Raw genomic sequence first — 21,109 nt, 5'->3', positions numbered from 1 at the left:
ATATATCTCTGTAAATCGCTCATAGGGCGCCATGTCATTCTTGGTTCAGAGCCCGTTGACGGACTTTATAATGAAATATTCCAAAGGACACTAACAAGCAGTTTGATGCTCAGTGGCTTTGGCAATACAGTATAATCTACCATACTGTAATATACTGTATGCCTTCACTCTATGATCCATGGCCTTTTATTTCCTCCTCATAACTGAATGGCCACAGGATCCTATGTAATATCCAGCCTGTATGACAGAGCTCAGGCAAAAACATCTCTCTGTCTTACAACAACAGTCTATTGACTTTTGTTTAACTCCTGTTGTTATCAGTCTGTGGGGACTTGTCTTGTAAAGTGGGTCTCACTCTCAGACAGTGTTCTACTGCTAGCAGCTGTGGCTAGAGTATACCGTACTGCTCCTTTAAGAGTCAGCTAGGTATTAGGCTGAGGCTCTGTGCCATAGGAAGGTGATAAGGGAGGAGTCCTGTGGGTACTGATTTGACAGAAGGAAGGTAACATCAGGGAGAACTGGATAATGAATGATAATACTAGATGACGTTATGGGTCTGAGGGAACAATGAAGTTTGAGACCTGAAACCTTCGAAATGATTAATGAGACAATAGTTTTACCTGTTTATTGTTCTAGTTTACTTAATGTCAGATTGAAGCCAAAACCAAGATGTCTTTCTGTGTTTGATGGATTGATCATTTCCACTGAAAGGGCTATGCAGACGAATTCTTAATTTCATGGTGGGATTTTTCTTTTACTACGAGATTCAGTGTCCACTTATGGCTAGCCCAGAAATGCACAGCTAGTGGTTCCTGATCTCCAGGGTTCTGTAGTTTACCGGGTAAAAAAAGTGCACTAGCATGGAATTGTAGTGCTGAGGCTGGGGCTGCATGCTCCAGGGATGGCCCAACCCAGCCCCATGTTTCACACTGCTGTGTCAAGGGGTTTGAGGCTTTGATCCTCAAGTTTACCTTCAAGGACAAGAGTGTTTTTCACAGACAACCTCAACATGGCTCAATATGCAACCCTGTGTGTACTGTCTAATATAGACTTGGCCTTGTTGGCCTTTTTGTGTGTGTGTGTGTGTGTGTGTGTGTGTGTGTGTGTGTGTGTGTGTGTGTGTGTGTGTGTGTGTGTGTGTGTGTGTGTGTCAGTCACAAGGACATGCAGTTTGCTCATGATATAGACACCCCACTACTACACCCCCCCACCCTCTCTACAACACAACTATGCAGTGTTTATACCCTGTGGAAGTGTGTCCTCACTGACATGGCCCAAGGCTCCATCCCTGAGACACGATGTCAGACTAAACAGAGAGAGGTTGTAGGAGTCATCCAGGGGCATTAGCAGGAGAATGCCAGGTCACATGGTGCTAGCGGAGAATAGGGGAGGGTGAGCTCTCTTTGCTCCAGAACAGATGGCCTACAGTGTAGAGGCTATTGAGAGGCACAGGGCTGCAGGCAGGGGTTCAGTGTTGTGGTCAAGGAAGACGTGGTCCCCTCCCCCAAAACTGTAATAAAGTTCCAGTTCAGCCCACAGCACAAGGCTGACGTCTACGAGAATATGAGTGTGCTTGTGCCTTTGCTTTTATTCAGGCAAAGGAAGGCTGCAAGTTTGAAAAGCTCAGTCAGAAGTTGGCTCTGTGTCAGAACTAGCAGTGAAAGGAACTGGAAGCAGCCATTGTGACTCCTGTAGCACGCCAGAGGAATTTGTCTATTTTCTCCTAAAGAGCTTTGTTTGGTTTCTACATATGCATTTTGAGCAATGTGGAGCAATTTCCCTGCTTCAAACTCTTTAGCTTCGAGGGGCTAATCTTTGTGAAAGCTAATCAGAGTCAGAAGGTTGGGAGGGGGTAGATGTGGCGACTACGGCAGATGGATGGTAAACCTGGCCGTGAGAGATGATGCTCCGGTTTTCCCACAGACACGGAACACTGTGGAGGACAGGCCAGGGACTATTAGCCTAGTGGGTCGGCCAACTGCAGTCGACCAGGCACTCATGACCTCTGATGGCTCTTAACCTTGGACACGTGTCCTCTGGCCTTAACTCGGCAACCCTGGGAACTCTAGCTGCCAGAGGGCTTCAACTTAGCAACCCTTCTAACTGTATCTGTCAGAGCTAGAGGTCTTTGACTTGGCAACCCTTCTAACTGTATCTGTCAGAGCTAGAGGTCTTTGACTTGACAACCCTTCTAACTGTATCTGTCAGAGCTAGAGGTCTTTGACTTGACAACCCTTCTAACTGTATCTGTCAGAGCTAGAGGTCTTTGACTTGACAACCCTTCTAACTGTATCTGTCAGAGCTAGAGGTCTTTGACTTGGCAACCCTAAACACTTTCTGTCAGGATTTCTGGATTATAATTAATGGATATTTTTTTGTGGGGATTGATACATTTTACGTTAGGGCAAAATCAAGTCTGAAATGTGTTTGTTGAAATTAAAAACTTTAGAAGCCTTTTTAATCCTTCAATACACTACAAGTTTGCAAATTCTCATCAACAAAATAATGATCAAATGAAGATCCTACATCTTTATCTATAGGGAATAGATGCTTTAATCTTATTACTGCATGACCTATGTCAATTTCATGATCTGTGTAGTGGTTCTACAAGATGTGGGAACAGCTATAGCTGGTGAAGGCTAGCAGCAGTTTGTATTAGGTCAGGACTAAAAACAAACTTGGCTAAACTGTTTTCCTTGTGCCTGACCCATTTCGTAGAAGCTTGATAGAATAAATTCTCACAACCAAGGCTTCATTTCCTTTAACATGGTGCTATTTGTCCCTCTGACCACATTGGGAAGGTCACAGGTACCAAACAAAACAAGTTTGTGTGACTGTGACATCACACTTATGCTACAGATCTCCTTTACTCTCAAGCCGGAGCTGTGGATTCCTTATTACCCTCAGCCTATATGCTACAGTACAGAACATCTAGTCATTCAGCAGACTCTTATCTTGTGCCTCTCGAAGGTCTTGAAAGTCAAGGTGCAGTAAGAAGGAGAGGTAATGCCACAGATCAGTTAATCCCCAGGGTATTTACACTATGGCCTGGCCTCTCACATGCTCTACGTGGGCTGCTGCTGCACCAGTAGAGGATGGGTATCATGTGAATGCTTTCCTGGAGCGTGAGCTACATGCATGTGGAAGGGTTATATACTGCAAGGGTTGTGCTCTTTCTTCCGCTGAGCCCACAGCTACAGTAAGAACGCTCTCCAGCAGTTTCTGTTATTTGGAATCCGCCCCTGGACAAATTTGGCAGCGGGAAGCAAAGAAAAGGCTGGAATTCCAGTGTTTAAAAATAAACAGCAGGGCAAACTGTAGCAGGCTTTCAAAAACTTTTCCAACCGATCAAAGAAGACGTCATTGAGTTCTGCAGAGTAGGAAAAATGTGAGTAATGTTTAGGTTGGAGAGGAATATAAAAGGGGTTTTGAGTCAGAGGAGAGGAGTGAGTTTCTACAGTAGTCATGGAGACAGAGTGGCACAGCAGAGACACACCTGGGCTGACTCCTTCAGGATCACTGGGATGGAAACCTGGTGCAGGTTTGAGCCTAACACATGGAAGCACTGTATTTCTGTACTGTATATGCCTTTGACAGGGAAAGCTTGTAGTTGTAATTCAATTTTAGTATACCAAGAATGTCCTCTCTTCGGATGAGGTACAGTAGCCATGTGGTGGTGTTCCTCTTGTAAACAGACATTGTGGATTTTGCAAAGTGAATCTGTTCCTCAGAAACCTTAATGGAAAGTAGTCCTCTGATCATTGGCTGGGTGTCCTCTTCTTAACCACTAAAATCCCAAAGCTCTACTGAACACCAGATTATGACTCAGCCCTAATTGCAACACATGTTATCAAACATTGGGGGTTGTCACAGGCAGTTAACAGAGCTGTGCTTCCATAGTGATAACCCAATAGCTACCTAACCCAACCGCTCTCCTTTGTGTGTCCCTCAGATGGTCCTGGCTGTGCAGCAGGAGGAGAGAGGGTCGCCTGAGAGCAGAGGAATCCAGGACCACCATGCCCACTGAAGGAACTCTGAGGCAAGACTGAGACTTTAGAACACACAGGTGAGTCTCAGATTCTGTCTCCTATCAGAGATTATTAACAGTGCTTTTATAAGTGGTAGTGATTGTAGGTAAGTGTCGTTTAAGTGGTGCAGGGAGTGGAAAATGTTAGGCTAACGCTAATGTAGTATTGCCAACTATACCAAATATGCAATGAAATCACAGCAAGTGCGCCATAGCTGCCTTCAGTAACATATTACAGTTGACAAACCGATGTCAAACCAAGCCACTACATGCCTCAAACCGCACTCTAGAGTTCTTTGATTCATTTCCATCACACATAACAGCCATGAAGGCTTAAAGCTTGTTGGTCACACTGGTGATACCGCCGCCTTGGTACCTTTCCTGGAAAAGGAGTAAAATGAGAAGAACAGGATGTCTTTGTAATTATTAGACTTTTTCATCCTGAGTCTCTTTTGTCTTCCAGATCGCAATGGGAAACTCTGAGAGCCAGTACAGCATTCAGGGGTCCAAGGGCACCAGCTTAATCTTCCCAGGGAAACAAAAGCCCTACTCACTAAAGTTTCGCTCAACCAAAGAAGAGGTTCTGTCCCCCCATACGTGGTGGAAAGGTGGGCCGGGGGGCTCGGGGTACAAGGCCAGGGCTGTTGGTCGAGGATGCCTCTCCCCCCTGCAGAGGAGAGGAGAGCCGTACGTCTCCAGACACTATGATTACGTCACCAAGGGGGTGAAGGGCAGTCCAAACTGCCATCTCTGGCATGGCTCCCCACCAAGAGGCCGCTCACACCTCCCAGCTGAGAATAGATGCTGCCCATATGAGGGCAGGGGAAGCCTGTACAGTAGAGCATCAGGGGATCTGAACGACTATGCTCTGAACGGACACAGGACCCCAGAGGGGATGCGAGGAGAGGGGGATGAGGGGCTTGAGGAGCAGAGCAGTCCCAGGGTGGTCATCAAGAAGGATGGTAGTCTGAGGGTGGAGTTCACCAACACTAACAGTGGTCTGCTGCTAGATGAGGCATCTGGGCCAGTGCAGCTGCTCAAGTTCTCCCCGACCCTGGAGTCCACCTCCAGTCTGCCTGGCAGCAGCAGGCCTGAGGCCCACCATGGTGCTCCGCAGCCTGCCTCAACCTCCACCGCCAGGACTAGCAAGGGCAGCTCGCTGAGCTCAGAGGGCTCTTGGTACGACTCGCCCTGGGGGCCCAGCGCGGAGCTCTGCGACCAGGACCAGTCCTTTTCCTCCAGTAGGTCTATGGGAAACCGTAGGGCCGACCAGTTGGAGGCCTTTGGCCAGCAGTCTCCCCCTGTGTCCATCTCAGATCTCTACAGGGACCCCAGTATGGCTGCCACCTTCCCCACAGCTAAGGACCTGTCGGCTCAGTACAGGGAATCCCCTCTTCACTCCCATCACATCCAGCACCGGGCCTCCTTTGTTTCGGCCCTGGACGTGCCTGCTGAGGAGCAGTGTCCAGAGGCCCCGCAGTACTCATCCTACACCCTGCCCTGCCGTAAGGCCCAGCCTAATGGAGAGGTCTCCACCCTGAAGAAGGGCTCTGGCTCTGTCAGGAGCCGCATGAGGCGCCTCAGCGACTGGACTGGAAGTCTCAGCAGGAAGAAGAGGAAGACACAGGTGAGTGGGCTTGTCATCTGGGGTTGTCTGTGTTTGAGCACTGGGACCCTGATCTACAATCTATGAAATGTGTTATATTTTTTAACAGAAACATTTGTCACAAAGTGTCACAAAGTTCTAAACAATGAGCAAACCGAGCCAGTGGCAAGGAAACGCTTCCGCTCAGGTTACACCCTATCCCTATCTTCATCAAAAATCTAATCAAATCAAATGGCTTGGTATGTACAACCCGTAGGCCTACAGCGTGTTTGCAGTTAGGTCTGTAGCCATAGCATATTTCTAGTGGTCAATCTGTAATAGAGGTACTGCTTTAGCTGCATCAGGTGTGTCTAATCTCTTTAGGAATTTCCCTGTTTTGAGATGTGATTGTCTGCAGCTCCTTGGCTCCACAGGAGAATATGATGACTCTGGAGTCTCCCAGTGCTTGGCACAGAGGAAGCAACTCTCTGACAGTTACTTGGCTGGGGACTGTTACTGGTCAGTGTCGTCTCGCCAGGAACACAACGTTGTCCCCGATCCCGAGTACCACAATACCAGCTGTCTGAGTACAGGGAACCACAGGGTACCGCGGAATGAAATTTGGGAAGCGGATGGTGCATTGTGTAGGGAGTAGAGATGCAGTCGTCTACCGGAGAATAAGGCATGAAACATAGGGAAGGAGAGGAAGGATGAAAAGCCAAGGGGTCTGCAGATTCCATGACTACGTCTGGGTGGGTACAAGAGGTCATGTCAGTTTAGTGTTTTTAGCAACATCATGCCAATGAAAGGAATATGTAGAATGACCTGTGTTGGAAGCATCGCCCCATTGTATATCATTTGCTGTTGATTGCATTGTTATGATCAGACGATATCCTCCAGTTTGGGTCCTGATGATTGTTGTTGCACAGTGGAGATTGAAACAGCGATTTTTTTTGTTTAAATTTTATTTTTATTTTATTTTTTCTCTAGTGTACAAGCTCATCTGTGTATTTCATTGAGATATTGTGTGAGTGGTTGAAAATAGATGTTATCTACCAGTTGACAGCAGGTCTGTATGATGTACAGCAGGTCAGTGTTGCAGTATGGGTCAGACAGCTGAGAACCGGACCTGTAAAATGACACCAGACTGTTTTGTACAGTATTAGAATAACCATGACTTGTATGCCAAATCATTGGATAGAGTGTTTGTGTAGATGTGTGTTATGGGTCTGTAATAGTTTATTTAGAGCATTTAAGCCCCATAAATGTAATCACCATAGTCATATTTTCTGCAACAAAGGCTAAGTAGTTAATTCCTAAAAATGTGTTAGATATTCCCAAATTAGCTTAAAAACTGCTTGAAACGTGGCCCTCCGTGACTTTGAGGCTTTAAATCATACATTATGCCCTAATTCTCTTGTAAACTTTAAAATGCTTTTCAAACCATTCCAAGATAATTGCTGTAAGCCTGTGAAATCTCTGTTACTGAAACTAATTCCCAGCTGAAGATTTCGAAACCCCACCCCAGTCTTAATGATGTGGTCGTCATGGTGATTATGATTTGGTGGCGCTGCTCTGGGTTTCTACTCAACACTCTGTCCTCCTCTCCAGAGACCCAATCCACTAGTGTGTGCTGAATGGATAGGTGCTCGTTCATTAGGGCATTAGGGTCTAACTAAAATATCTGGGCGTAACCGGCGTTGTCACAAGAGGGTTAACTTCTCTTGGGGCCAGAGCTTGCACTCTAAATTAATTCCTATCTTAAACCCTGATAATCTCTTGCAATGTGTTGGGTTTGGGGAGAGACCTAGGATACAACGTCCATGCAGTATTGAACTTATTGACCTTTTCAATGAGAAGGACAGGAGCTTTTGAGGGACTGTGATTGAAGTTGTTCAGGTTCCCAGCGAAGCTTCAAAGGTCCATGAGAAACACCCCAACAAGCTCTGGTCAATCACAGTAGCAATCACATCCCTATTCTCCGTTCAACTCTACCACACATCAAATGTTTGTATCTGTAGGCATTGGGCAACCCCAGGCTTCAGAACCGTGTACTAATGAGCAGAGTGATATTTGTTTTAGATAAATTATCTCTTTCAGTGTTCTGACTCAAACTTCTTCATGGGCAAATGTTGGAGCGTGATGTTTCGAATTGAGCTCTGTATAGTTTAGTTGGAGACATTCAGAGTTGTTATAGCTTGATGCTGACACATTCATTGGGTCTCTCTGCAATCTGGTGACTCTGTGGTGCCCAGGACAGAGCTGATTCAGGCGTCCACACTGGCCTGGTTCTGCCCCTGTTTGGAGTTCTCTGTTGGGTCTAGTTCCACCATGGCCACCTAATCACCGCCAGCTTCCAATTGGCTCAATGAACCACATTTCACCATATATCACAAAGTCTGGCCACTCAGCCTCTTTTCAACGAGTCGACCCAAATCAGGACTAATTCCAGCTCTCATTGCCCTCCACCTGGGCTTCAGAGCTCTCGCTGCGCTGCACCCGCCAAGCCAGCCACTCAGGCCCAGGTTCTAATGAGAAACAGCTTTGGGAGAAGGCGGGAGACTGAGGGGTAGGGGATTGGGAAGGAAAGCAGAGACTATGGGATACTAAGGGGAAAAAAGGGTAGACGAAGAGTAGGGGAGGTACGACTGACATACAGGGAAGGAAGGGAGAGGTTGACGGACCGGGATGGAAGGGAGAGGTTGACGGACCGGGATGGAAGGGGGAGAGGTTGACGGACCGGGATGAAAGGGAGAGGTTGACGGACCGAGATGGAAGGGAGAGGTTGACGGACCGGGATGGTAGGAAGGGAGAGGTTGACGGACCGGGATGGTAGGAAGGGAGAGGTTGACGGACCGGGATGGTAGGAAGGGAGAGGTTGACGGACCGGGATGGTAGGAAGGGAGAGGTTGACGGACCGGGATGGTAGGAAGGGAGAGGTTGACGGACCGGGATGGTAGGAAGGGAGAGGTTGACGGACCGGGATGGTAGGAAGGGAGAGGTTGACGGACCGGGATGGTAGGAAGGGAGAGGTTGACGGACCGGGATGGTAGGGAGGGAGAGGTTGACGGACCGGGATGGTAGGGAGGGAGAGGTTGACGGACCGGGATGGTAGGGAGGGAGAGGTTGACGGACCGGGATGGTAGGGAGGGAGAGGTTGACGGACCGGGATGGTAGGGAGGGAGAGGTTGACGGACAGGGAAGGAAGGGAGGGAGAGGTTGACGGACCGGGAAGGAAGGGAGAGGTTGATGGAAAGGAAAGGAGAGGTTGGCAGACAGTGAGAGGAGGGGGTAGACTCGGCGAGAGACTGAGGAAGGGTTGCTTTGGAAGGGCATTGGAACACTTTGAATTTCACCCAACCCAGTTGCCAGGGGAGAATCGATGTTGCAATCTAGAGGAGTGCAGGTGGGATTTCATTACCCCTGAAAGAGCGCAATCACATGAAGTAGTGTTTCTACTGAGATCAGGAAGCCAGGGTGTCCTCGCAGACTCAAGAACTTCAGTCACCTAGGTGCCAGCCTCAGGAATTTGTTTCCCTCAGTCTGGAAAGTTCTGGCATCGAGACAGTACGTGCTCTGTGCCAAAAATAATCCTCACTCTCACTTCATCCTACCCTCTCTCCCTACTTCACCACAGTCTCACCCCTACCCTCACTCCACAGTCTCCCCCTACCCTCTCTCCCTACTCTCTCCCCACCCTCTCTCCCTACTTCACTACAGTCTCACCCCCCATCCCTACTCTCACTCCACACTCTCCCCCTACCCTCTCTCTCTACTCTCCCCCCACCCTCTCTCCCTACTTCACCACAGTCTCACCCCCCATCCCTACTCTCACTCCACAGTCTCCCCCCCACCCTCTCTCTCTACCATCTCCTCACACTCTCCCATCACCCCACCCTCTCTCCCTAAGCTCTCCTCACACTCTCACTTCATCCCTCTCCTCACCTTATTCTCATCTCTGTGCCCTTCCAGGAGCCTAGGTATAAGGACGGCAGCGAGGCCTTTGACAGTGGAGTGGACGGCCTGACAGCTGACACCAGCTCTCCCTCCCAGGTATCCAGCCTGTGGTACCCTGGCGGACCTGGCAATGTTGGGGCCTTCCGGGCCCAGTCTGCAGGGGCCCTCCACCACAGCAGCGACGCCCTCCACCAGAACATTTATGAGAACTTCATGCAGGAGCTGGAGACGGGGATGGGGCAGGGGCAGGGCAGTAGTGGAGGAGCAGGGGGAGGTGGTGAGAGGAGAGACCCGTCTACAGGGACAGAAGGGGGGGAGAGCAGCAGTGAGTCTGCGGGCGGCTCTCTGGAGCAGCTAGACATGCTCTTTGAAAAGGAGCAAGGGGTGGTACGCAGGGCCGGCTGGCTCTCCTTCAAACCCCTCCTCACCCTGCACAAGGACAGGAAGCTGGAACTGGTCACACGCAGGAAATGGAAACAGTACTGGGTCACCCTGAAAGGTGAGTAGGGGTGGGTGGCCAGAGGGAAAGACGGTTTGTGACTTTGCGATCTAAGGTCCAGTCGATATACACATTGAATTGGACCTTCAATACCTCACTGAAATGGAGTTGAGCTTGATGTGTTTGGTCACAATGAAAGGTGAGTTAAAGGTGTGAGGAGGGTTATAGGGCAACTAAAGGTCAAAGTGTAACTTGAACTTTAGCATTGGAGGCATTACATCCTCAGGTTCAGTAGATCTAGCCACTAAATTGTTTGCGGAATACATCAACTGAAATGTAATTTAAGCTGGGCGACAGAGGGGAATGTCCGTTTCTAACTTTAAATCACATTTAAAGTTGAAGTAAAACCAGACATATCACTAAAGAGAGGGCAGCAGCAGCTCTTCACATGGTTTTTCTGGAAGACTACAGTGTGCCCTTGGCAGAGTCCATCTCCTTTACTTAGCCTGTGCATTACATTTACTGTACACTGATCCTTTGCTATCCTAAAAGCTTACAGGGAATTTTACTGCTGCATTTACCGGCTAAATAGATAAACCTCATGCCAGGAGCATGAGAGTGTGTGTGTCCTTCAGCCGTTCTTCCACTTTACTGTAAATGACTGAAGAACAGCAGAGACAAATAAATGACAGGTTATGAGGACATTCCTCTGAGCTGTGTTCTTCCTCCTTCTAATGACCAACCTCTTCCTCCAGGTTGTACCTTGTTGTTCTATGAGACCTATGGTAAGGGTTCTCCAGAGCAGGAGCTGTCTCCGCGCTACGCCCTGTTTGCAGAGGACTGTATCGTCCAGGCCATTCCTGAGCACCCCAAGAAGGAGAACGTCTTCTGTCTCAGCAACACCTACGGAGATGTCTACCTCTTCCAGGTGAGGTCTACCTCTTCAAACTCACTGTCAAAACTACAGAATGTAGATGTCCACAGTATTTATCCCCAAGTGGATGGATATGCTGTAGATAGTTTTTTTCAGAAAAAACATTCCATAGGTTTGTATAGCTACAGTAAATCTTCATGTGTTCATAAATGTCACACTACAACTATATTGTTCAGTCCAGCTGGTGGTTCCTCCATCCTAGAGCCTGTGTGGCATGAGCTTGGCGTTAGCGTGTTGTTAGCTTAGCGTTAGCTTCATGAGCACATCATGGCTTTAGTGCTCTGATTTCCCCCATCACTCTGCTCTGCTTGTTGAAATGCTTAGTGTTCCAGCCAGTCCAACACACAAATGAGGAGCAGAAGCTGTTACTTAGTGGGGAATGTTTTTTGTCGTTGGAAAGGAACGCGTGTCCCGTGCTACTGTGGCAGCCTGGTTTGATAGCCTCTTCCTGCTTGGGCAGCCAAGCAGATTGGTGTGGTCTACTGCTAGATTACACTGACTGTGTCAGCTGAACAATAGGGAACAAACGCACTGTTCAGCATATTCACACTGAATAGTAGTGGACGGAGACGTTTTACAAATATAGTCACACACATACAATCACACACACTTGTGTATTTTTAGACTCTCAATTGAATGATTCTAGCTCGTAAATTATTATAATTTAACTCTCCAGTTGGAGCTTTTCCGTTTGTATGGCTGACCTTATTTCCACTGTTGAATGCAGAGAGACTTAAGGCCTGACTTGGCCTCACTAGTTTTCTCTTTTCTGAGGGTATGGCATGAAATCCCAGTTGTGGTGTTTTGAGTAAAGCTAATAAAATGGTGAAGTGGATTTAACATCAGTTCAAACTCTAGAGGTCAGGAAACCATTAAGTCTATAAAATGAAGCACCATAGAAGCCTGTGTTCTCCCTCATGTGTCCTACATGAATCACTTCTCCCTCATATTCCTATCACATTTCATACCATGTCCTCTGATAATGGAATCGTTTTTGTCAAGCTATATGATCCTTTCAAGATTGACTGTATTGACTGTGAAATTACGTAATCGCGTACAGATGGGAAAATTGGGAAAATCTGTCATGAAGATCATAATATGCCATGAGGAAGATAGGAACACAATATGGGTGCAAAGTGCTCTGCTCTTATAACTGTCAATCATTCAGATATAGAGCCCAGCCCAGAAGCATGTCGTTCATGGCATCGCTATCATCGCTCCATCTTGCAGTGCTTATACCATCACATAAGCCATTGAGGACGAATTCTCTTTCAGTAATAATCTAGTCTTACCATTTATGCTCTTACCTCAAACATCCATCTAATATCCTACCTTCACCTCTGTGTGTTTAGGCTAGCAACCAGACAGACCTGGAGAACTGGGTGACAGCCATCCACTCTGCCAGTGCCTCTCTGTTCGCTAAGCGACATGGGAAGGAGGATACGGTGCGTCTACTTAGGAGCCAGATCAGAGGCCTGCTGCAGAAGATAGACATGGACGGTAAGATGAAGAAGATGGCTGAGCTGCAGCTGTCCATCGTCAGTGATCCCAAGAACAGGAAGGCCATCGAGAACCAGGTGAGGATGAGGTAGATGATGATCAGAGGTTGTGTTGATGGTGGTGTGTTCTCACAGTGAAGCAGTGGTTAGTGTCCCAGACAGATCTGTTCTATGGTCTGTTCAGTGTGTTTGTTAGGAATCTAGCAGCTCTAAAAATATGAGCTGTGAATCAACCCACGCGACTAAAACCCCATGTCTTATTTTCAGAAGCGGGAGAAGTAGCCTAAATGTAGCTAATGGCTGTCCAAACATATTCTCAGAGGATAGGAGAGGAGCGGCAGGCTGGTGCTTCCCACTGAATCAGATTGGGATTCCACATGTTTTTCTATATAATAACCTCTCAACATTAGCCCCTCTAACACCCTGCCTGAGGAGAAAAACAGACCAATCACTGATTCTCCCCACAGCTAAAACTGTCCCGTACATATAATGTAGTGAGCCATGGAAATGGCTGAAGACTCAACACCAAGCTAGCTTGCCCACCTCTCATTTCAGCCCCCTCAACAGTCCCAGCTACTTATGAGTATATATCAGATTTATAGTGCAGTAATTCATCCTTTGGAGGTGGGTCTGGTTGCTTCAAAGCATTTCAACTCTGAATTAGAAGAAAGTGATTTTGGACTTGCAACATTTTGGGGGGTGTTTGTGATGGTTGGATGTTTGTGTTTGGAAGGTTGTGAGTGCAAGACATGAAAGCTCAACATCCAGGATTTGACTTTGTCTGAAGGTGGATGTTGCTATGTTTTTGTAATATTCTTATCAATGAGGTAACATAGCTGTGAAAAAGATGAATGGCTCATGGCTGTCATGACCAATGGGAATGACATGGAGGGCAGTGTCTGTCTTCCAGACTGACTTGGTGTCTGTTTTCTGTTAGCTATCATAGCACCTCGAGACAGAGAGGTCTGGAGCCAATGATAGGGTCAGAGGGGAGAGGGCAGGGTTAGGCCCTGAGACGGGCGCCCACGGCTGATGATAGATTTAGGATGGGGGGTGAATGGGCTATGAGAGGGCACTTTGATGTTTACCCTCCCCCCTTCTCAAAATCAGTGCCTTTTTGAAGTCTCTCTATTCCCCTCCATAGTGAAGTCATAATCAGGTTGGCATGTACAATCATTGAGAGAGAGAGGGGGAAAGTCAAAGGAGGCTGTATGTCTTAGAAAAAAGGCCCATTCCTGCCACTTAATGGGACTGAAATGGGAGTAAATAGGATCGCTGTAAGGCCAGATGGGTACAATATGCCTTCAGCGGTAAAGAGACTGACATACACATCCATGCCAGCCTCTTTCTGATTCTCTTTCTGATAATGGCCATGCTTCTTTGATATGATGATGGATTAACATTGCCTGACAGAATGATTACATCTTATTTACAATCAGACATGGGTTTGTGTGTGGTGCTTCCAATTGTGGCTATGCGGTGTCCAATATTAAACCGTATCAACTATCAAACCATAACCTTCCTGTCTTTGCTCTGGGGGAAGAGGAGTCCATCTAATTGAAATGTAATTGTATTGGTCATGTACACATTTTTCAGATGTTATTGCAGACGCAGCAAAATGCTTATGTTTCTAGCTCCAACAGTGCAGTAATACCTAACAATACACACAAATACAAAAAAGAAAAAGACAAATTCAGAAATATCAGAATGAGCAATGTCAGAGTCCGGAATATAAATGTATATGTGTATGGTGGTGTGTATGGACAGTATATGAATAGAAAAGGTGTGTATGTATAAACATTATGGACAGTATGTGAATAGAAAAGGTGTGTATGTATAAACATTATGGACAGTATGTGAATAGAAAAGGTGTGTATGTATAAACATTATGGACAGTATGTGAATAGAAAAGGTGTGTATGTATAAACATTATGGACAGTATGTGAATAGAAAAGGTGTGTATGTATAAACATTATGGACACTGTGAATAGAAAAGGTGTGTATGTATAAACATTATGGACACTATGTGAATAGAAAAGGTGTGTATGTATAAACATTATGGACACTATGTGAATAGAAAAGGTGTGTATGTATAAACATATCAGTCTCTCGGTCCCAGCTTTGATACACCTGTATTGTCTCTGCCTTCTAGACGGTAGCTGGTGAACAGGCAGTGTCTCGGGTGACTTGAGGTCCTTGATGATCTTCTTGGCCTTCCTGTGACACCGCGTGCTGTAGTTGTAATTGACAATGTAATGCCTGCTCTCCAATTAAAATGATACTCTCCTGTCCCCCAGAATACCCCACTGTAATAGCCTTAGAGAAGCCGTAGGGATACAGGGTTATCTCAGCGGATTTACCAAGCATGACACTTAGGACCATACAGCCCTGCTCAGACTCTGACCCTGGGAGGACACTATATTAATGACACATGACCATACACTAGATGTCTGTACACCGGCTCACATTGGCTCCAGAAGGGCATAGTGTTCATAATGTCATTGGGTTGAACCTTTACGTGTGTTAGCTCTGTCTGAACACACAGCATTGTGCAACAGGATCATTGTTGGTCTTTACAGTCCTGTTTCGATGGTGGAATGTTCTAGGCTCAGATTGGTCCCCTATCCAACTCATTCCCAACCATGAAGGATTCCATCAGTCTGAATCAGTTAATGGGAGGGTGGATTCCGTACTGGTCTGTATTGTAAATGAAGTCTCTGCATACTAGCACTATAAAAGTAAATTGTATAGAGTCGTTTAACTCCACAGTTCTCTCATTAAAGTGACCCCCCCCAAGCTTACAAATAAGCACCATCTCATACTTTACAGTACATAGTGCAAAAAGGGTCTCGACGCATGTGTTCATTCTCTGTGTTGGTGAGTGTGTTGTGTGTGTATTTAGGGGGGAGGGGTGGTCTGGTGCTCGTCAACCCCCCCCCCCCCCCCCCCCCCATGACTTTTATTGCAGAGAATAAGATACACACACACACACACACTACATACACCTCCTTCACTATATCATCAACCTTACTGCCCTCAACCAGCACCAGTTTTTGCCCCCCACTCCCACTACCACCACATCTGTAAGCAATCCCAGCTTGATGGAATGCACCCTAAATGTTCTCTCTGACCTCCCTCCCTCCATCTCTCCCCTCTCTTCCCTTCCCTTCACCCCTCTCTCCCCTCCTCATTTCTCCAACCCTACCTACAGATTCAGCAGTGGGAGCAGAACCTGGAGAAGTTTAACATGGACCTGTTCAGGATGCGCTGTTACCTGGCCAGCCTGCAGGGCGGCGAACTGCCTAACCCCAAGAGCCTGTTGGCTGCAGCCAGCCGGCCCTCCAAGACTGCCCTGGGACGCCTGAGCATCTTCTCTGTGTCCTCCTTCCATGCACTGGTCAGTCTCTGGTTGGGATGGAGGGGGTCTATATAGACTGAAGTTGAAGCAGGTTGTGACTGCAGAGGTACATCCTAGTCCTGACGGTGTGTTATGTCTGTCATGTCGTCAGATCTGTTCCAGGGATGAGGCCACACTGAGGAGGCGCTCCGTGTCCCTGAGCCAGAGATCATGCAACAAGAAAGGCCTCTTCTCCTCCCTCAAAGGCCTGGACAATCTCACTAAGAGGGGCCGCGACAAGAGACCTTCTGCAGGACAGGTATGGTACCTGGACATACTGCACACACAGGACACACTAAATGCCCATACAGAGAACACACACACACACCTACAAGGAAATTGAAGCAGGACTTTTTCATATTTCTAAGAGAAAGTTGAAATGGGGCCCTGGTGTGTATTTCTACCCCATAAACAAGATTTTATTTTTTAAAGGTAATAAGCTCATATTTTTTGTTGTAATTACTCTTCCCCACACGCTCATTATCTATTGATGTTGTCAGCCCCACCCCCTATGCCCTGAAGGTACTGCCCAGCAGAGTCTTCTAAGGCATGGAACAGACCTACTTCCCAGGATCTAGCCTATTATGAAAACCGATGAATTAGGATAATGGTGTAGTACACTAGATTAAGATGTCAGTGCTTACTTCAGTACATGTGAATGTCACAACATCACTACAATCTTTTCTCTGATATAGACAGTATTCTGCTTTGCGTTGTGTCTGAGCTGTAGGCTTCACTTTGAGGATTCATAAATGTTTCTACGGCCATGTCTCTTACTGGTTTTGACTGATGGACTGACTTTGATTGTAGGGAGCGTTAAGCACCCATCTATAATGTAGACGCTGCTAACTACCAGCTTCTGATTCTCTGTAGTGCTCTTCCAAACAGGAGGCCAGGTGTCCTTAATGCAGACTAAACCGAGTCTTCCCTGCTCCTCCCAGTACTCTCGTCACCCCTCCACCTCCGCGGGGCTCTGTGTGTGTGTGATGTTGATTGTGGTGTGTTTGGGAGCTCCAGCAGGCTAGCTAATGAGACCCAGTTTGGTTTCACAGCGCAGAAGGCCGAGGTGGCTCACAGTGCACGACGAGCAGGAACAGTTCTGTACCATGAATTATTAAAAGCCATATGTGGTAAATTGTAGCCTGCTGTACCCAGCCCTACAGCGACAAACAGATGGTTTGTGTAAGTTCACTAAATATTAAACAGCCCCACACTTATTCACAGGTTCCCCTGCAAAGCTAAGCTCTCCAGCTGGGATATGTTTCTGTGCCTTTTCTATGATGTTGGTGCCTATTAAAAAGACTGACAAATTGCTTCAAGGGGAGTTGTAGATTGATGGCTTTCCAGGTACATCTGCTGTCTTTTAAGCGTGTGAGGGTCAGTAGTGCCGGTCTAGTGTTTAGTTTCCCATCTTTCCTGGAGATGAGTTAAGCCTTCAAGTTGTGTGACATCATTGCTCTCTGTCCTCCCAATGAGTCAATATGACACGTGTTTATTACAGAGGGATTTATACTGAACAAAAATATGAACGCAACTTGTAAAGTGTTGGTCCCATGTTTCATGAGCTGAAATAAAAGATCCCAGAAATGTTCCATACACACAAAAAGCTTATTTCTCAAAAATGTTGTGCACAAATTTGTTTACATCCCTGTTAGTGAGCAGTTCTCATTTGGCAAGTTAATCCATCCACCTGACAGGTGTGGCATATCAAGAAGCTGATTAAACAGCATGATAATTACACAGGTGCGCCTTGTACTAGGGACAATAAAAGGCCACTCTAAAATGTGTTTTGTCACACAACACAAAGCCACAGATGTCTCAAGTTTTTGAGGAAGCTTGCAATTGGCATGCTGACTACAGGAATGTCCAACAGAGTGGTTGCCAGAGAATTGAACGTTCATTTCTCTACCATACGCCGCCTCCAATGTCGTTTTAGAGAATTTGGCAGTACATCCATCCGGCCTCACAACCGCAGACCATGTGTAGCCACGGCAGCCCAGGACCTCCACATCCAGCTTCTTCACCTGCGGGATCATCTGCGGGAGGGGGGGAGAGCGTCTCTGTCTGTAATAAAGCCTTTGTGTGGAAAAACAAATTCCGATTGGCTGGGCCTGGCCCAGGCCCACCCATGGCTGCGTCCCTGCCCAGTCATGTGAAATCCATAGATTAGGGCTTAATTAATGAGTTTCAATTGACTGATTTCCTTCTATGAACTGTAACTCAATAAAATCTTAGAAATTGTTCCATGTTCCATTTTTATATTTTTGTTAAGAATAGACAGCAGGCTGATCTCATAATGCCAAACTCTCTCACTCCTTTACTTTCTCTCTCACATCCTCCTTCCTTTTTCTCTCTCTCTCTCTTACATAGGCTCTCTCCCTCCAGCTCTCTTTCTCTACTTCTATAAACATTAGCTACCGGCTCCCCTCCCACGACGTCCCACAGTCCTCTTATTGAGTCATCTCAGTTGACTAAGCCCCAATCCTATTTTCCCTGCTTGGTGATTCCAAAATCAAATGCTCTCCCTCAACACGGGCCTCGCTCTGTTAGACAAAGGTGTGTAGCGTTACCCTATGAGCTGCCTGGCCAGGGTTCAGTGGCTGCAGCAGGCCGGAGGGCCCAGGGATTTGTGGGAGAAGTTTAAGAGTTCTAAAGTTAGTAGGCTTTACGGCAGTTAGGCAGCGGTGTTTACAGCTACTATAACAAGACCTGCTCAGTGCTGCATACAGCATGTATAACCTCCGTAGACGGCGGTCAATGCTCTGTATATCACTATTACTGCCATCTGTCTGGAGAGGCCATGTTCATTTCTCAACTGAAGCGAAGCGGAGTGTTGGGTTTAGCTGTGTTAAAGTACAGTAGAGCAATGGTGTCATCAGTCATCTTTCTGAACCTGCTGAGTCACTCTTCCTAGAGGGCTTAGGGACTCATCACATGCCTACCTGCGTGCCTGCTACAACATGCTTTACATCGGGAGGGAGGGAGGGAGAGAGAGGTAAGGGATCAAGAAGAGAGAGATTAAGAGGTAGAGTCAGCGAGAGGGGATCTGGAGGAGGAATCCCCCGCCCTTCTCTCTACCCTGGCAGCCTGTCTGTCCTCTCATCTCTTCTCTCTCTCACACTCCTGCCACACAGTAGTCCTGTTTCTGTATCTCTACACTACTTATTACTGCCTCCCTCTGGAGCCTCACAGGCTGCCCCAGCCCAAGGCCTAGTGCCAGCTGCAGGGTCAGCCCTAGTCACAGCCCCAGCCCCAGTCCTAGCCCTAGTCCCAGTCCCAGCCCGCATGGAAATAGTATCAAAGTACCAGGCCCTCACTGCACACTTTTTTAATTAGCTACATAATAACAAAGTGTGTTTGTGTAATAAGTCTGCTGCTATGGGTAACCGCTGTTTAATAGATGACTACAGGGATTTTAACAAGTAAAGGAAATGTGTTTCTCTCTGTTGCAGATCTTTGAAAGTGATGGAGGACAACCCCACTGTCTCCCACCCACTAGTTCTGAGGTCAGTCCATGTTACGCTTTCATATGCCTGTTTCATCTAATTCTATTACCTTTTAGGAGTAAGGATATAAAAATGTAAAATACCATATATTTTGTTTTGATTTCTACTTCAGATTAGATGTCAAACAAGTGTCAAACAATCATACAATTCATTGACTGAGAGTCTAAAGGCTAGATTTTATAAGTGAGCGCATATGGCTGAGACATAGATCAACAGTATCATGTGTCTCAGCAAGCCTCATGGTTACGCATTACGATGACAAGCCGTGGGATGACATCTCCCAGGTACAAGGGTCAGGGGTTAAGGGTCATGCCTGCAGCTTGTGTCTGAATCTGCAGACTTTGGGCTGGGGTCTGTCCTGTACATAGGACCAGAGTGGGATCAAAGTTAAGATGCCTTTCATGCCAATCTGCAGGTGTCTGTCTATCTGTACTGCATATCTGTATATCACAAAGAGAGAAATCTGGACCCCATTGTATCTGAAGGGCAATAGAACCCACTATAAGAAATACTGTACAAAGCCAAGATCATAGAGGAATTCTAATGTCTTATTTATAAGTGCTCAAAAGGGTGTGCACAATGAGTTATTTAAACTACCAGAACCAATTGGTTACCCACTAGTAACGGTTAGACACCGTGTCCAATAGAGCCCCTGGTGTTCAATATTCCACCCCTCATCTGAGCAGCAGGGGTAAAATACAAGACAGGGTCTGGTGAGGTAGTGAGTGGCTCCGCTTCACAACGGGAAGGTCATAATGGAAAGTGCTGAGAGAGAGTGTTGAAAAGCTCGGTCTTGCTCAGTTTCCATCTGTCACCAGTGTTTGTTAATGGAAGCTCTAGTGTTATTTTGTTTCCATCAGGAGTGTGACCAGGAGAGGAGTAAATGATTGACACCTTGTAAAGAGCAGAATCAACAACCTCTGCATCATCAAGACAGTTGCTTTGTGAGAAGGTGTTAACCGTACAAAGGTTAACCCATGTTCACAGTTAAATGTCAGCTAAAAGTGCCAGTGTCCAGGCTTTGGCCCCAACTCAGAGCAGGTTCTCCGAGGCTATGGCCCAGTGAGACATGGGTGCCGGTCCATGGAGATGGAAACAAAAGTCTGAGCCTTTTGGGTAAAACACTGAGGTAAATCTGATGGAAACTCAGCATCAGTGTGTATGTGAATGTGTTGAGTGAATACTAGAAATACACACCATCTGAGCAGTAACATACAGTATCTGTAAATCCCATTGGATCACACATTGGAACTATTAGCTGGTTACAAACATGTTGTCAGGCAGTTACAAATAGACTGTCTGGCATTTTCTCACACATATAGCATTGTTCCTCTGGTGTCTGTGGCTCTTCTGCTCTCTTCTTCCTCTCTGCAGAACAACTTGTCCTGAATGTGTTGGGATCTATGGGACAGATAAAGATTGACATGAGGGGTCACAATGAACAGACAGAGAGGGCAGGATATCCATCCGGTAGGCTCACGTCACTATTTCCCTGGACACAAAGCTCTGTATTGAGACTGAGTCCGAGATTAGGGGACCAGGGTGAATGTGGCCAATGTTGGAGCCATGAACTGCTCCACCCAGCATCAGAATAGCATGTGGCTGATGTGGCTAGGGACAACAACATCTTTTCTTTAGGACGAGCTTTAATGTTGTTGTCAAAGTTCCTCTTTCTGTCCTGGAATTGGATGAAGTATTTCCAGTAATCCATTTTGATTTAGAATTGGGCTCCTTTATGTCAGAGAGGAAGCTGTATTGATTTATG

General features: G+C 46.7%; 1 protein-coding gene across 3 annotated transcripts in view; it reads left to right on the top strand.

Moving 5' to 3' along the window:
* LOC106575182 (rho guanine nucleotide exchange factor TIAM2) overlaps positions 1–21,109 on the top strand; it is a 108,530-nt gene that overhangs the window by 31,586 nt on the left and 55,835 nt on the right. For all 3 annotated transcript variants that reach the window (XM_014151838.3, XM_014151537.3, XM_014151621.3), the window contains exons 2-9: positions 3,953–4,066; positions 4,491–5,654; positions 9,585–10,068; positions 10,764–10,936; positions 12,295–12,519; positions 15,653–15,838; positions 15,951–16,097; positions 19,291–19,344. In XM_014151838.3, the coding sequence (XP_014007313.3) occupies positions 4,497–5,654; positions 9,585–10,068; positions 10,764–10,936; positions 12,295–12,519; positions 15,653–15,838; positions 15,951–16,097; positions 19,291–19,344 (2,427 nt within the window). In that variant the 5' untranslated portion in view covers positions 3,953–4,066; positions 4,491–4,496. The remainder of the gene's footprint in view (positions 1–3,952; positions 4,067–4,490; positions 5,655–9,584; positions 10,069–10,763; positions 10,937–12,294; positions 12,520–15,652; positions 15,839–15,950; positions 16,098–19,290; positions 19,345–21,109) is intronic.

This window comes from Salmo salar, chromosome 01 (genome assembly GCF_965601325.2).
Source record: "Salmo salar chromosome 01, fSalSal1, whole genome shotgun sequence".
Classification (NCBI taxonomy): domain Eukaryota; kingdom Metazoa; phylum Chordata; class Actinopteri; order Salmoniformes; family Salmonidae; genus Salmo; species Salmo salar.
Note: the sequence above shows the minus strand (reverse complement) of the source record. Positions and strands in the feature narration are given on the sequence as shown.